This window comes from Engystomops pustulosus, chromosome 7, assembly GCF_040894005.1.
Source record: "Engystomops pustulosus chromosome 7, aEngPut4.maternal, whole genome shotgun sequence".
Classification (NCBI taxonomy): domain Eukaryota; kingdom Metazoa; phylum Chordata; class Amphibia; order Anura; family Leptodactylidae; genus Engystomops; species Engystomops pustulosus.
Window position 1 is genome coordinate 160281845 of NC_092417.1, and position 16479 is coordinate 160298323.

The 16479-nt window shown below is 40.8% G+C and overlaps 1 protein-coding gene across 2 annotated transcripts in view; it reads left to right on the top strand.

Moving 5' to 3' along the window:
- The window catches only part of METTL15 (methyltransferase 15, mitochondrial 12S rRNA N4-cytidine), a 147483-nt gene extending 131278 nt beyond the window's left edge, over positions 1-16205 (top strand). Inside the window, exon 6 of one of the 2 annotated variants that reach the window (XM_072118566.1) lies at positions 15617-16205. In XM_072118566.1, coding sequence (XP_071974667.1) covers positions 15617-16056 — 440 coding nt within the window. In that variant the 3' untranslated portion in view covers positions 16057-16205. The remainder of the gene's footprint in view (positions 1-15616) is intronic. The other variant, XM_072118565.1, reaches the window with a different exon arrangement.
- The last annotated feature ends 274 nt before the right edge of the window (positions 16206-16479 follow it).

Genomic DNA, 16479 nt, shown 5'->3' on the forward strand with positions numbered 1-16479 from the left:
TCCCATTTTGGTTTAATTGTTTAAAAAACGAAACGCAAAGGAAACACGACGGATGCGGCTTAATAGTAACGCTGGCCCAGAGCAACAATTAAATGTATGCACGCTCAAAGCCGATTACACATCAGCTGTGATGGATATCGCATTGTGCCGCCCGCACGCTGTGACAATATTTGCCCGGCCTCGGAAATCATTTGCGCTCTGCCTTTTTTTTTTTTTTTATTGTTAGCTGATTGCTAAATTACATGTGCCATTCCTACTGCCATGATCCGGCAATGATTTAACAGATGCCTGGAATAATATGGAGAATTCGAGGAGGAGACGTCAGCACAAGGTTCATTAAGTTGCTGCTGGCGAAGCGAAGACGGCGACGAGGAGAAGCTTCTGTCATCGTTGGCGATTCTTCCGGAGAAGAAGCTTTAGTAAACATGTCCAACAAGAAAAAAGTTAAAAGGAAACGGATGGTGTAAATCCCACCGGTCTATTTTCAGTCTTCTAAATGAATGGAACTCTATTCTGTCCCATGGAGTCTCAATCAAGTGAATGAAACTTGTTACGTTTCAGGTCTATAGGATTCAAGGATCCCGCTGAAATTCTGCATCAATGGAGCACAGCAGGTGTGACATACATTGCTGACAGGAAAATATTAGCTCTGCCTATCCTCTACTCTTTGTTACTTTACTTTTCTTTCATCAATATGGACGTTTGTGGAAATAGAACAGTAAGACGTATACCAGGAATTCATTGGGACGCGAGCGGGTTGACATTGGCGATACTTTGGTTGACTATAGAAATGAAACATTGTCAATGACACCTTTCGTCAATGACTCATTATCTTGTTAGGTCCTGCTGTGTTCTTGGCACCTAATATATCGTCCCATCGAGTTTTTCATATAACTTTGAAATTTGAGTATGCCATTGGGTTGTTATTGAAGAGTGAGAGTCTTCAAGTATAGACCTCTGTTCACACTGCCGCATAAAAGGAGCTTCACACTGATTGTGTTTGATATACACGTATAGAGTCATCTTTAAAGTTGTGTTTTAATGAAAGGTGTAGCCATTCTTAAAGCATAACTGAAAAGTTATAATGATTTTACCGAATTCTCATATTTGATTCCTCCTTTAAAAACAAGAGAGATACCCATATTGTTCTGTTCGCCCTTTGCTATCCAGAGTTATGGCATTTTCAGTTCTGAAAGTGTTTGACAAAAATATTTCTCAACCAGAGGTGAAGTGGGTGGGGACTAATGTCTTCTTGTACTTGCCCTAAAGTTGAGTCCAATTCAATCTGCCCACAGATCGCATGATGCCTTTTGTTCTCTCTCTCAAAGTAATTTAGCCTTGAATCAGTTAAGATTCCTGCAAGTAAATCCACTGCACAGTGCAGATACAGGATGTATATGGTGACAGCCTGGCAGCTTCCATCACATGGAGGAGCAGGGAGCATGTAATGAGGAGAAGAAATCATAAGTAAAATGGTTACATGAAGTGTCAGTTCTGAGGGAGCACTAAGGGTTAATGGCTTCTCTGCACCGAGCTGAGTGCAGAGTACAAGGTGGGGGAGGGGTACACCATGAGTTGGAGAGGATGGAAGAACTGATAGGGAACAGGGGAGATCTTGTACTTCACCATTCTGTGTAGGAGACATCTGTATCCACAGTCCTGAACATACTCAGCTATGCTACATACACAGAGAGAGCACCTCCTACTCTGTGAGCAGGGAGCAGCCTCCCCTCCCCCATGAATCCGTAAAGTTTGTTTATAGAACGGACTCCAAGACTTGTCAGCACAGGCAGAGGAAGGAGCTACTTCAGCACTCAGATAATCTGAGGGGGATAGCAAAGAAATACTGGATATAGGTAACAAAATAATAGGCAAAGTTTTTCTATATCCCAATTTTATCTTTTTATTTTGTTTTCAAATGATTTTGTTGTTGGATCTTGTTTTCAGATTTACATTACAGGAAATGTACCATCAAAATCCATCATGATACACCAGGGGCAATTACTTATAGATCCAGTCACTGTGACTGTGATAATCTTCTTATATTTGTTATCCATGGACTCCTTCCTTCTAAAATCAACTTTTAAAATTATGCCAATGATCCAGAAGTGTTATCGTTTGACATTTACTGCCTATGTAAAGTACCAGAACCAAGCTTCTCGGGGAATTAGAGGGGTCCCTTCTGTCAGCTTTCAGTTCTGAAGTTTGAGAACCTTTGTAGGACCTTCAAAGGTCCTGTAAGATATGTTGTAAAAAAAAGTGTGTTGAAAGTTGACCTATATGAATGGGGATTGCGGGGCTTGAAGTCCTTCTCTTTATTATCACTACATCGAACTTGGCCATGGGCCCCCTAGAAGCCTTTGGCTGCCGTCTTGTAGTCTACACTTTATAGCAGTTTTTCTCTGTGATCTATATCTCCAGTAGGTGGAGACCTACCTGCTTTGAATTTTGATAGCAACTCTACTAGTTAGATGTGAAATTGAAGACCATTCAACAGATCCAAGTTCCAATACCAGATTCAGCTAATGGACAGGGAGGGAGTGGGCACTTCTTAATTTCTTGGGCCCCAAGCAAGGACATACCTGCCCCCGACCATGTGCACAACGTGTACGGTATAACAGAACCATGAATCTATTTCTCCCTGCTCTGGCCTTAGCTGTAGACTGTATTCATGTCCTGAGGATGCCAATACGGTATAACGCTATATCACATGTTGATCTCTGTGGACTTTGATACTCTTGGGTTAAAAGAAGAATATCTTTCCTATTGCTGATCTCATAAGATTGCCTGAAATCTTTGAAAATAATACATTACATGACACCTAGTAGGGGATCAAGATTATCTTCATCTAAAAATACCAGGTTGGCCTTGAGTCATCGGGTTTATGCAACCTTATCTTTTCATCAAGTATCGAAAGCCTCCAGCATCTCCGTCGTGAGACTTGCCTTGAGACTTTTGGAATCGCCAACTTTCACTTCAGTTTATGTAATTCTTTAACTTTGAGAGTTCAAACTTGCTGTTCCACTTTCGTAACAACTCTTAAAGGGAACCTATCAGATGGGTGTTTCTGCCCTAAAATTGCCCCAGCTTGTGCAGAGTCATGTAATGGCCCCTCCTTTGAGGTTCCTCACTAAAGTTTCTGCTGAAAAGTACAGTCTAGTCTAGTCTACAGGCATGAAGGACAAGTTACTGTTTGATCTCTGCCTGATTGCATGACCAGATTAAGCTGCCACCACCCTCTTAAAGGGAACCTGTCATCAAGAACAAGCACAATAAATCTTACTTATACCCCACTGTGCTTATGTTGAAAAGTGCAGTGCAGGTGTCCTTGTTTAAATGTGCCTCCTCCCACCACTAAAATCGCTCCCTCTTCTTCTATGTTGGCTCCGCTCACCACCGCTTGACTCCACCCAGTGTCGGACTGGCCCACCAGAGTACCTGAGGATCCTCCAGTGGGCCCTGGCTCACCCCAATACTGAACCCCATTGGTCCATCAGAAAGCAACAAAATTTGAAGGTTGCTAGAGTATATTTCCTGGCGGATGATTAAGAGTGGGCCCGCAGATTGATTTTCTCTGGTGGGCTAAAGGAAACCCAGTCCAACACTGACTCCACCCATCGTGGGGTGCATGAAATACTGACAAGATCTGTCATCTCCAACATAGTCCTCACCATGCAGTGAGAGGGACAACATTCTGTTAAGGACAGGAAATGGACAGGGAGAGGTCTTCCTCTCTGCTCGGGCTGAGATCTGAAGAAACACTCAACTGTCAATCAAAAGAATGAGGCGGGGTTCAGTGGCAGTCTGGGAGAAAACATGACTCTTTTCCTCCTCTTCTGACTCTTTGCCATTTTTCTGATATACAAAAAAGTATACAGAGTGGTACAGTGCTTAAGTGGCAGATCATACTAGGGGATATGGGGAGGACTTTTAACCCTTTACCAGCAGGTATTACTGATGTAAGGGGTAAAATTCTACAGATGTGCAGATCTTTCATCTAAGCTCTTTTGCGGCTCAGGCATAATGGCATGAACGGGTCATGAGAAGGTCAATTACTCAAATTGTCTGTAATGGTTTTGATGTTGTTGTAGGTATCTCCAGTATGATACACATTCATATATAGTTTTGTAATGTTGAGATTCTGTAACATTTGTAAATGATTGATTAAAATGCCTAGTGGTGGGCAGGCCTACTTAGTGATGGGTAGTATCTGCTTAGCTTCTTCTGCTCTATAACATGCTGCCTGCAGATAGGACACTATGAATAATCTGCTCAGCTTCTTCTGCTCTATAACATGCTGCCAGCAAATAGGACACTATGTACAATCTGCTCAGCTCCTTCTGCTCTATAACATGCTGCCTGCAGATAGCACACTGTGTACAATCTGCTCAGCTCCTCCTGCGCTATAACATGCTGCCTGCAGATAGGACACTGTGTACAATCTGCTCAGCTCCTCCTGCGCTATAACATGCTGCCTGCAGATAGCACACTATGTACAATCTGCTCAGCTCCTCCTTCTCTACAACATGCTGCCTGTAGATAAGACACTATGTACATTCTGCTCCTGCTCTATAACATGCTGCCTGCAGATAGGACACTATGTACAATCTGCTCAGCTCCTCCTGCTCTATAACATGCTGCCTGCAGATAGCACACTATGTACAATCTGCTCAGCTCCTCCTGCTCTATAACATGCTGCCTGCAGATAGGACACTATGTACAATCTGCTCAGCTCCTCCTTCTCTACAACATGCTGCCTGTAGATAAGACACTATATACAATCTGCTCAGCTCCTCCTGCTCTATAACATGCTGCCTGCAGATAGGACACTATGTACAATCTGCTCAGCTCCTCCTGCTCTATAACATGCTGCCTGCAGATAGGACACTATGTACAATCTGCTCAGCTCCTCCTTCTCTACAACATGCTGCCTGCAGATAGGACACTATGTACATTCTGCTCCTGCTCTATAACATGCTGCCTACAGATAGGACACTATGTACAATCAGCAAGGGTCCTTATGATCTATAACATGCTGCCTGCATATAGGACACTATGTACAAAATTTTTTCTTTACCTACTTTATAGTATGCCGCCTGAGGATTAAGCTATATATTCATCCATATAGGTTTAAAGAGGTTTACCTGAATCAATCAAAAAAAAAAAAAAAAACATGCAACTACCCATGAGGCATGTCTGGTATTGCACATCAGTGAGGAGCTGTATCTTCCTTGCCCCCTTACAGTTTGAGCACATAAATGAAGTTGAGATGTAATACCAGACGTAGCCCACGGACAAGGGTGGCGCTGTTTCTGATGAAAATGTTTAACTCTTGGCCAATCCCTTTCAAAGTATTTCCATGACTATCTTTCAGGTTTTTATTATTTTAACAGACCTCATTTTTGCCTTGAATAACTTTTCCCTTATGATCCCATTCAGGTTAATGGCAAATTACTTGTCCCAAATTGAATAATATAACCCCCTCCCCCCCCCATACCTCCGATTCGCTATAGTCCTAGCTGCGATCCTTGAACTGTGAAATTCCAGCCTCTTTACTTCCCTCATATGATAATAATTGTACAACTCCGGCACATAACTTCGTCTACGAGCTTAATTGCGCCTCGAGGCTTCATCATGATGGGTTTATCAAATTAAAAATCCCATGGAGAATGGATTATTACGGGAATAGTTAGTAGTTAAATTTAAAGTCAAACCTGAAGCTCTGATATTAAAACTTGAAGATTATCTCCATAAGATTTTTTATTTTTTTTTTAATTTTTTATTTTTTTTTTCTGTCCTTTATGACAACCTAAATATGTAAAGCCGGCTATAGCTAAGTTCATGGACTTTAATTAACAGTTAGAACATTGTAATATCACTAGAATTTTAGATTGGTGAGAATCCAACACTGTATTAAGCAGCCAAGACAAAAGGACATGAATTGCGTCACTGAGACTTATTAAATGCGATGCAAATTCAATAGTCGGATTCCTGCAAACAGGTGCGAGAGACGAATTAATTTTTAAACTCTACCACTCTCTCTCACTCGGGGGATTTTAATGCATCACATTGACAGCCCTAGCACGTTGACAATTTCATCCACAAGCATAAGAAGAAAAAAAAAAATCTTTCGACGCGTTACGGCAGCAGCGACGGCTTCTATTATTCTAGTTTAACCCATCCCATGCTTTGTTGTTTGAGGCAAATCTGGAAAAAAAAAGGGTTAAGGTTGCAGGAGGGTTAAAGTTGCAGGATGGTTAAAGGTGCAGATTGGCTAAAGGGTACAAAACCGAGCTTAATGTTAATGTTTGTAATGTTATACGATTTGCATAGCTTCACTGCATAGAAAAGGTTAAAAATACTGCACAATGTCCTTTTTTTCTTAAAAAATAAAAACAAATAGAACTCCCTCTTGCCAAATTGAACTCCATCCTGTCTAAATTGAACTCCATCTTGCCAAATAAGACAACTTGGCTTGCCAGATATCTAACTCCTATTGTTTGATATCCATCACAAGGCAAATAAGGGAATAGGTTAAGGTTGCAGGAGGGTTAAGGTTGCAGGAGGGTTAAGGTTGCAGGAGGGTTAAGATTGCAGGAGGGTTAAGGTTGCAGGAGGGTTAAGGTTGCAGGAGGGTTAAGGTTGCAGGAGGGTTAAGTTTACAGGAGGGTTAAGTTTACAGGAGGGTTAAAGTTTCAGGATGGGTAAAGCAGCAAAAGGTAAAAGGGGTAAAATTGGGCTAAATATGTATATGTGTAATGTTACAAGTCTAGGATATCCTCACTGCGTGGAAAAGGTTTAAAATACAGCATTATGTCCTTTTATTTCTGTAATAAAAAAATCAAAATTTAACACCATACTGCCGAATTAGGCAATGAGGCTTATCATATATCTACCGGTATCTGCGTGCAATATCTCTCCCTTTCATGCCCTATGGTTTGATTTCTATCACAATGCAAATAAGACAAATAAGAGAAACGGTTAAGGTTGCAGGAGGGTTAAAGTTGCAGGAAGGGTAAAGTTGCAAATAGGTAACAGGGTACAAAACCGAGCTAAATTATCATCTGTGTAATATTATAATACTAGCATCGCCTCATTTCGTAGAATCGGTTAAAAATACAGCACAATGTGCTTTTCTGTGTAAAAATCTAATAAGTTTATGTAAATGTAACTCCATCCTGCCAAATAAGGAAATGAGGCTTATCATATATCTCCATGCATTCTCTTCCTTCCATGCCCTGCTGTTTGATACCATCACAAAACCAGTAAGACAAATAAGGTAAAAGGTTAAGGTTGCAAGAGGGTTAAAGTTGCAGGATGGGTAAAGCTACAGATAGATGCAAAGGTACAAAACCAAGCTAAATTTTCATCCGTGTAATGTTCTAAGACTATCATAGCCTCAATGCGTACAAAGAGGTTAAAAAAATACAGCATAATATCCTTTTTTCTGTAATTATTATTATTTTTTAAATCTAAATCTAAACTCCATCCTGCCAAATAAGACAATGCGGCTTATCAGATATCTATCCCCATGCAATATGTATCCCTCACATGCCCTATTGTTGGATATCCATCAGGAAGCAAATAAGAGAAAATGTTAAGGCTGCAGGAGGGTTAAAGTTGCAGGATGAGTAAAGGTGCAGATTGGTGAAAGGGTACAAAACCGAGCAAAATTTTTATCTGTTTGATGTTATAAGACCAGTATAGCTTCACTGCATAGAAAAGGTTAAAAATAAAGCCGTGTCCCATTTTTCTGTAAGATTAAAAAAACAGCCTAAATTTAACTCCATCCTGCCAAATGAAACAATGCGGCTTATCAGATATCTTTTTCCTATTACTTGATATCCATCACGAGGCAAATAAGACAAATAAGGGAATAGGTTAAGGTTGCAGGAGGGTTAAAGTTGCAGGATGGGTTAAAGTACAAAAAAGGTAAAATGGTTCAAAATCGAGCTAAATTTTTGTCCATGTAATGTTATACGACTGTGTAGGAAAGGTTAAAAACACAGCGCAAGGTCCTTTTTTTTCTGTAAAAATTAGAAAAATATATACTGTAGATTTAACACTATCCTGCCAAGTAAGGGAGCTAGGCCTCAAAAATTTCATTAAAAACAAATTTTTAAATCCTATTGTCAAGGAGAGGAAATGGTACAGCAAGTGCCATTCCAATCTAGAACTGAAAATGTTAATTTCTGCTGCTGGGATTTCACATCATTCATCTCAGCAGCAGCAGGGATTTTTTTTTTTTCCTTTTTTTTTTTATGAATGAAATCCATCTTGCTGGCTCTGCATACAAATACTCCTCTGTTATCATTGTGTTCTATTAGGCAGCAAGAATCTGTTTAACTTGTAATTTAATTTTCTTTGGTGAGTAACCATAGCCGGCCTGCAGGGTGCGTCTGATCTGCCCTGTAAGAGCTTAACTCTTACCGTGCTGCAGATTTTCTGTGCAAAAGTTTTAGGCAGGTTTGAAAACCCGTTTTTAAGCTTTTCTTTAAAAAAAAAAAAAAAAAAAAGGAGTATATTTCCATCAATTACCAAAATACAAAGTGAATGAACGAAAGAGACATCTAAATCAGATCAGTATTTGCCTTTATAAAAGCATCAATTCTTCACGGAACTGGCACACAGGTTTTGGAGGATCTCGGCAGGGAGGTTGTTCCAAACATCTTGGAAATCTGTTTCTCTCTCCAAGTTATCCCAGACAGACCTAATGATGTTGTAATCATTTGGGGGGTCCCATCATCACTTGCAGGACTGTTCTTCTTTATGCTGATGCTGAAGATAGAAGAGCTGCAGTACCCGGCTTGTCCACTTCTTAGTGGACAAAGTCTAACAGCTGTAGTCAGGCCTCTAACAATCTTATTGTTACGACAAGTTACTGGGCACCAGAAAAACTTCACAACATCTTCCCTTTTGGAGATGCTTTGACCAAGTCCTATTAGTCTCTTACCAATAGGTTTAACTACCCAACAATAGCCTCTCAGAGCCATTTTAGAAGGTAGTGGGAGAAACACTTCAACTATTTTCCCCTCCATGCCAAGTGGCAAAAATTCTTAAATGTACCCAGGATTGCAAAATAGCAGTGTTATTAACAAAAGAAATCTGCATTTCATAGATTTTATTCTAACCTGTCACTATCAGTCCTCCTGTTGTATATTTTGGTTGTCCTTGGACACGACCATATACTCAGTTCTGACTATGAACGGGCAGGTCTTTCTGTCTGCTCAGTTTCCTGTCACATGACCAAATGGCTCCTGTCCTGCAGGAGAAAGGGAGGGAACAGGAGGCAGAGAGCACTAGAGCCAGAGGCACTTCTTGTCCAGCAGCATGCAGAGGAGACCAACTCTACAGACTAGATAATCCCTTGATGCAGGGGGTGGGGGGGAATAGCAGAGCTAAATGTTTGTTTTATTGATTAGGTGAGACAGTAGTGTTGAGGGTGCCATCTCTCTTTTTCTATGTGTCAGATATTAGTAGTACCTTCAGCAGCTAATTGAAAGTGTAGATAAACCCTGCCCCATGATAATCTAAGCACATTGCCAGCACATGGCAAGAGGACGATGTGTAAGTGCGTAGCACAGAGGAATCCTAAAGTGCCCTCCCACAGAGCTAAATATTATATTGAACAGTTAATTCAGTGATAGGAGCACAAGCAGGAATAAAACTGGCCAAAATTGCAATAACGGTGGTCATGTTAACATCAGTAGGAGATTTGGGAACTTTCTTTCATAGGCAAACCCCTTTAAGATGGGAATACCCCTTTAAGAACATTTGACTTACAGACGACCCCTAGTTACAGGCGGACCTCTCTGCTCACTGTGACCTCTGGTGAAGCTCTCTGGATGCTGGTTATTTTAGCTGAACTTTAGACCCAGGCTGCTAGAGTTATGGGATTCACACTAAAGCTTCATTGTTGACACTTTTGATGAGCTGCCAAAATGTTGAAAACCCAATTGTCACATGGGCAGCATTTTTTTGCGTAGTTTTTTTGCTTATTTTTGTTATGCTTACAAAAATACCCTATCCGACTTACACACAAATTGAACTTAAAGGGGTTGGCCACTTTAAGCGTAGTATTCATTTTGTGTAAGGTATTGTTACACAGCTCATATACCCCAAAAACATGGGGGGGGAGGGTTGTATTAGCGAGACCTCCAATGGAGATATGTTGGGGTCTGATGAGACAGTGCATAACATAAGGATGCCAAAGAGGGACAATCCATTTGTCATGTACTGTCCCCTCAGGCCCTGACATAACACAGTCCATCAGTTTTGGGCGGAATGTTCTCTTTTCGATGGCATTCCGAGCGCTATTACATGATTTTGCTGTGTTTTGTGTTTGTACTTAAGCAAAGGAAGATAATACAATAATATATACCGTAATATAGGAAGATAATACAATAATATATACCGTAATATAGGAAGATAATACAATAATATATACCGTAATATAGGAAGATAATACAATAATATATACCGTAATATAGGAAGATAATACAATAATATATACCATAATATAGGAAGATAATTCTGAGTTATATAATAATTGTGTGCTATCTGCCCTCCACCCCCATCAATTCTATTAATCCCCTCTCCCAAATAGTTTGCTACAATTTGGAAAACTGTGCAATCATGTAGATGGGTCGGGAGCTCTGTCCGGATACATAAGCACTCACATTCCTCTGACTGCGCTCATGCCCACTAATCAGGCATCCCGGAATGGAAAATCCTCAGGAGAGGACAAAAATTCACTCGTCTCTGGCTGCAGAGCACAACATTTCTGAGAATGGTAGAAAGCTCTCCGAGATGAGATTTTTTTTTAACGTCAAATGCTATTCACCCTTTAAACTTCTGCAACAATGCCTCCCTATTTATGACACTTTACCGATATACTACATATTAGTATATTAATGAAACTTGCCTTATGTGACTTGTGTGTCGGTCAATTCGTGTCTTGTCTCATGATATACAAAATGAATATTTGGCACATCGTTAAAGGGGTTGTACACTTTCAGCAAATAGTGGATATTGTTTGTGTAATGAAAAATTATACAATTTTCCAGTCAGGTTTTCTGCCTTCTGTCTTCTTCTACAGGAAGTTTCATTGTTTACTTCCTGTGGGTAAACACCAGTACCTGGTCATGTGATGTCACACAGGTGCATAGCTCATTATATCCCTGGTCATGTGATTTCACACAGGTGCACGGCTTGTTATATCCCTGGTCATGTGATGTTACACAGGTGCACGGCTCGTTATATCCCTGGTCATGTGATATCACACAGGTGCACGGCTCGTTATATCCCTGGTCATGTGATATCATACAGGTGCACGGCTCCTTATATCCCTGGTCATGTGATGTCACACAGGTACACGGCTCTTATATCCCTGGTCATGTGATTTCACACAGGTGCACAGCTCGTTATATCCCTGGTCATGTGATGTCTCACAGGTACACGGCTCTTATATCCCTGGTCATGTGATGTCTCACAGGTACACGGCTCTTATATCCCTGGTCATGTGATTTCACACAGGTGTATGGCTCGTTATATGCCTGGTCATGTGATGTCACACAGGTGCACGGCTCATTATATATCCCTGGTCATGTGATGTCGCACAGGTACACGGCTCATTATATCCCTGGTCATGGGACATCACACAGGTGCATGGCTCATTATTTGGATGATCACGTGATGTCCTACAGGTGCACAGCTCGTTAGAAAACACAATTCTGATTACTCTCTATGATATAACGAGCCGTGCACCTGTGTGACCTCACATGACCAGGGATAAAACGAGCCATGCACCTGTGTGACATCACATGACCAGAGATATAACTAGCTGTTCTCCTGTGTGACATCACATATCAGGGATGTATCGAGCCGTGCACCTGAGTGACATCACATCACCAAAAATATAATGTGCGGTGCACCTGTGTGACATCACCAGCGACCGGTGTTTATCCACAGAAAGTAAACACTTAATTTTTATATAAAATGACAGAAAGCAGAGAACTGGAAAACCGTGAGTTGATACAGAAAGTAGATTGAAAAATTGTATAATTTCTCATTACACAATCAATATCTTGAATGTTTGCTTTGTCTATGAATAGGGCGCTACAAAAGAAAGGTAAGTGCACTACCCAAATGCCATAAAGAACTCCTCTGATTAATATTGCTCTTGCTACATCCATTTACTATTCTGTCTGTCTATCTAATATCAATCTATCTGCCAATATTTCATCAATTTAATTTAGTAACTTAAAGGGGTTTTCCAGGAATTTGGAATGTGGGGGCTAGCTCCCATTTCCCGTCTCTCCTTACTACTTCCGCTTTTCAGCCCCACACTTGGCCTGAAGTTCTGGACTCTCATGGGAATCCGTTCAGCCAATGAATGACCTCCTCAGAACACTGGGCAGCTAATCCATGGGGCGTCACTTCCTGTCTTGTATCCAGGTCCAAGGAGGCTGCTCATTGGCCAAATTGCATTCCTTGACCCACTGGAATCTCCAGGGTAAGCACACTTTGTTTGAACTATCGGAACAGTTAGTGAAGGATTGACAAGAAATTGATAAGCTTTTCCAGCACCTTTTCACCAAAGAGAGCTGGACTCTTCTCAAAAACATTGGTTAACGGTAAAACATTGGATAGACCTAGAAGCAGAATGCTACATCCAGTGGTGCCGGGTAACAATTATGTAGCTTCTATTCACTTTACAGTGGGCAGAGCCTTCGGATTCCATGTCCATTACCGGTTTAGGTACTGGAACAAGTGACACTAAGAGGTCTAGAATGATCTGGTTGGGAGGAACCATTGTACCTTAGTGTTTTTTTTAAAAAAAGCTCCTTATGAAATGAGTCATTGGGGGAGATTGATTATTCCCTCTCTGGCAGGTTGCTATCAGAGAAAGCACATGAATTCCTCTCGCCACAAGTTTTTGGGCATCTCCGACACGCACAACACTTTTGGCATGTCGGGGTGGAGATCAGGCAGCACAGTGGAGGGTGGTCATGGACGTGAACGTCCAAACCACCAAAATTGCAATAGTCTCTGCCAGAAAACCGGCGAAGACTATAGCAAAAACCTCAACCAGTTTCCATCTTGTCTACTGGTAGGAACTGGCAGAGTTTGCACCCATATCCACTAAGAGTCCAGAGCCTCTTAGAAGATACAGGCGCCACGGTGTCATGGGGGGGGGGGCTTTAAAATTGGCATTCAAAACCCAAGTGTAAAAGAATTCCTCCAATTTTGTTGAGATCCCTTTGGAAATACCATTTCTTGACATTCTGGGCCCTAGATTGGGGCCTACAGCGGATGGTGTCTACTCCGAGCATCTCCTCTGGAACCAGCCGATCCATGCATTACACAGACCGTACATTTGCTTTCCATGTAATGCACCGTTTCTCCTGTGGTGGCGCCTCAGTAGTATCCCATCAGATTACAGGAGCCTTCTAAAGCTCAGTCTGCGATTGGCTTATCATTAAAGGAACCTCTTAACTTAAAGGGATGGTGTAAACTGGACATCCCCTTCACAGCAGATTAGAAACTTACTAAAACATATGATTATAGTAAAAAAATGGTAAAAAGCTGAAAATGATTTTAGCCTATAAAATAATTTCAGAAAGAAACACAAAACTTATGTTTAACTATAATAATTCCTACATTACATGATGGTAAATGTTGGACCTCCAAACCCCAAAAAGCCATGACCTTCTTAAAACCCATAGTAACCCTTAATAAGACATATGTAACATATTTGCTATCACATGTGATTTCCATTGTGATTTGATTGCCACATTCTTGAGGTCCATTTTCACCGTCTATATAATGGTATCTATGTAATATCTTCCTTCTGTGGGGTATTACGTTATATGGATATAAGACATGAATAGTCGAGGTTTCATGCGTATTGCATATGTTATGCTTCAGGAATGATGTACGTAGAGTAAATGGACTCACTGTAAATGTATCAAACCTCAACTCCTTTATGGCAAAGGCAAGAAGAGCAATTCTACACGAATAATGAATATTATAGGACAATGTGTTTATTGTACCATACTAGGGCACATAGAAGGGGGGCACCCTCTGTGACAGGACATATAATGTCTATTTTGGATTGTGATGGCCCATCTTTTGAGCTAGGATTGTCAAAAATAATTAAAATAAAAGAGCATAACTCAAGTGGTGTGTCACTACTAGAAAAACCCATAATTTTTTGATTTTTGTCAGTCCTCAACTTAAGACCACCCAACTTACAAATGACCCCCTGGTTACAAACTGACCTCTCCGTCCACTGTGACCTCTCTGGATTGTGGTAATCTACTGTTCTGTTATACAATATCTGCAATGAAGCTTTATTGTTCATCTTTGTTCCTTTGTCAACCGAAATTTTTAATATCTTATTGTTACAGGACCAAAGAAAAATTTGTCTGGAGTTACACCGGGGCTAACTTACCTTCACTAGAGAAGGGCACTGTGCTACTCTCTCAGCGGGAGAGTTTCCTTGACTCCAGATGCTATCAGCAAAAAAAGGCTTGGCGTGTCACTTCTGACTTCTGTGCCATAGGTTAGCCAGCACTAATTTAGGAGCAGCTTCTCTGGTGCAACCAGCACCCGATAGATCATCAACAGGACAAATCATAAATATTTTAGTTAAAAAAAAATGCCACTCCCTTTAGTAGAAAAATAAAAGATATGTATGAGATACTAAAAGTACCTAAAAGACCAAGTTGACTATAATCGTCTTTCGGGTGTCCTTCAAGTCCTGGAAGCCTTCGACACCGTGGGGCAGATTTACTTACCCGGTCCATTCGCGATCCAGCGGCACGTTCTGTGTGGAGGATTCGGGTCTTCCGGCAACTCACTAAGGTAGTTCCCCCCATGTCCACTAGGTGTCGCTGCTGTGCTGAATTTCGGCGGAGTGCACGGAAGTTCACCAAGCCAGGCCGGGTGCAGGTAAGCGTGTGTCAAGTGACACTTTTTTTTTTTAAATGCGGCTGTTTTTCCAAATCCGTGGGGTTTTTGTACGGCCACACCCCCCGATTTCCGTCGCGTGTGCCGATGCACCACAATCCGATCTCGTGCGCCAAAACCCCGGGGTAATTCAGGGAAAATTGGCGCAAAACTGAAAAATTTGGGTAACCCGCCGGAAAAACGCGATTCGGGCCCTTGGTAAATGACCTCCAGTGTGAGCTAAGCCTTACCTGTATGGGGACTAAGTCTTTTTTTTAGATTTTATGGACTCCACATGGCTCCATCTTCCAGTTTTATCTCCCACCACTCAACAAAGGCCAAAAAAGACAGATCCCTGAGACAGTCTGGGAACTTTTGTCCGATTAGTGTTAAACCTTTTTATCTTTTGATCATTTTTTGGTTTTCCACTGTCCAATTTCTAAGAAAAGAAAAGTTTCGGGCCAAAACTGTTGTAGCCAATCTTATTTTTTACGAGTGAGCAGATTTTATCATGACTATTGAACTTTGGTTTGTGCTAAATTTGTTTACTTGGATATGAAGTCGATTCAACAGGCCAAGAATAAAGAGAAGAAAATCAATGTTTTTTTTTTTAGTATCTCGAGGAGTCCAAGGCTTTTGATGTTTTTTCCTTTCTGTTTTTCAGGTGTTTGTCTTTACGAGCGTAAAGATCTTCTCCAGCGTCCAGCACATGTGGCGACCAAAACCTTTCAAGCTCTCCGTATCTTTGTGAATGATGAACTAAACCAACTCCATGCAGGACTCCAGACAGCTCAGAAGTTTCTACGACCAGGAGGAAGACTGGTTGCCATTTCATTCCATTCTTTAGAAGACCGGATAGTTAAGAGATTTTTATTTGGAATACCCATGGACGAAAAGCCAAATCTCAGTGCCAGGCATAGGATTAGACAAGGACAGAGGGATTTCATGGATGTAGACGACGATGAGCAGTTCACAAATCCTCCGCCTAATTTAGCATGGAAAATTTTACAACGAAAGGTGCTTAAACCTGAGCAACAAGATGTTCTTGAAAATCCTCGAGGAAGATCTGCCAAACTCCGAGCTGCTATAAAACTAATGGTTTAATGCTATTTAATTTATTTCAATTTCTACATGCTTGAATAAAATAAAAAATTTTTACATTTAGATTATTTTAAATGATTACCGGTAATTGAATTCTGAATTATTATTATTTTTTTTAAATATTTTCTTTACCACATTTACTAAATAAATACATTGGATTCTTGTTCAACTTCTTTGACCCCTTCTTCAGCGCCGCTGACCTTAGCATAGAGAATCAGTGTTCATGTTCTACCTATATTCCTCACAATGGTCATGTGGGGAAGAAGCAGAGTTACACAACCCTCTTTGGGAAAATACCACCAATAATAAGAAGTTATAGCATCTATTAACGTAAAGTCTATAGATGCCTTAAAGGAATTGTCTTCTTTGGACAATCTATTTGGTTTTAAAGGGATACCTGACCGTAATATGAGAATTATAGATAAT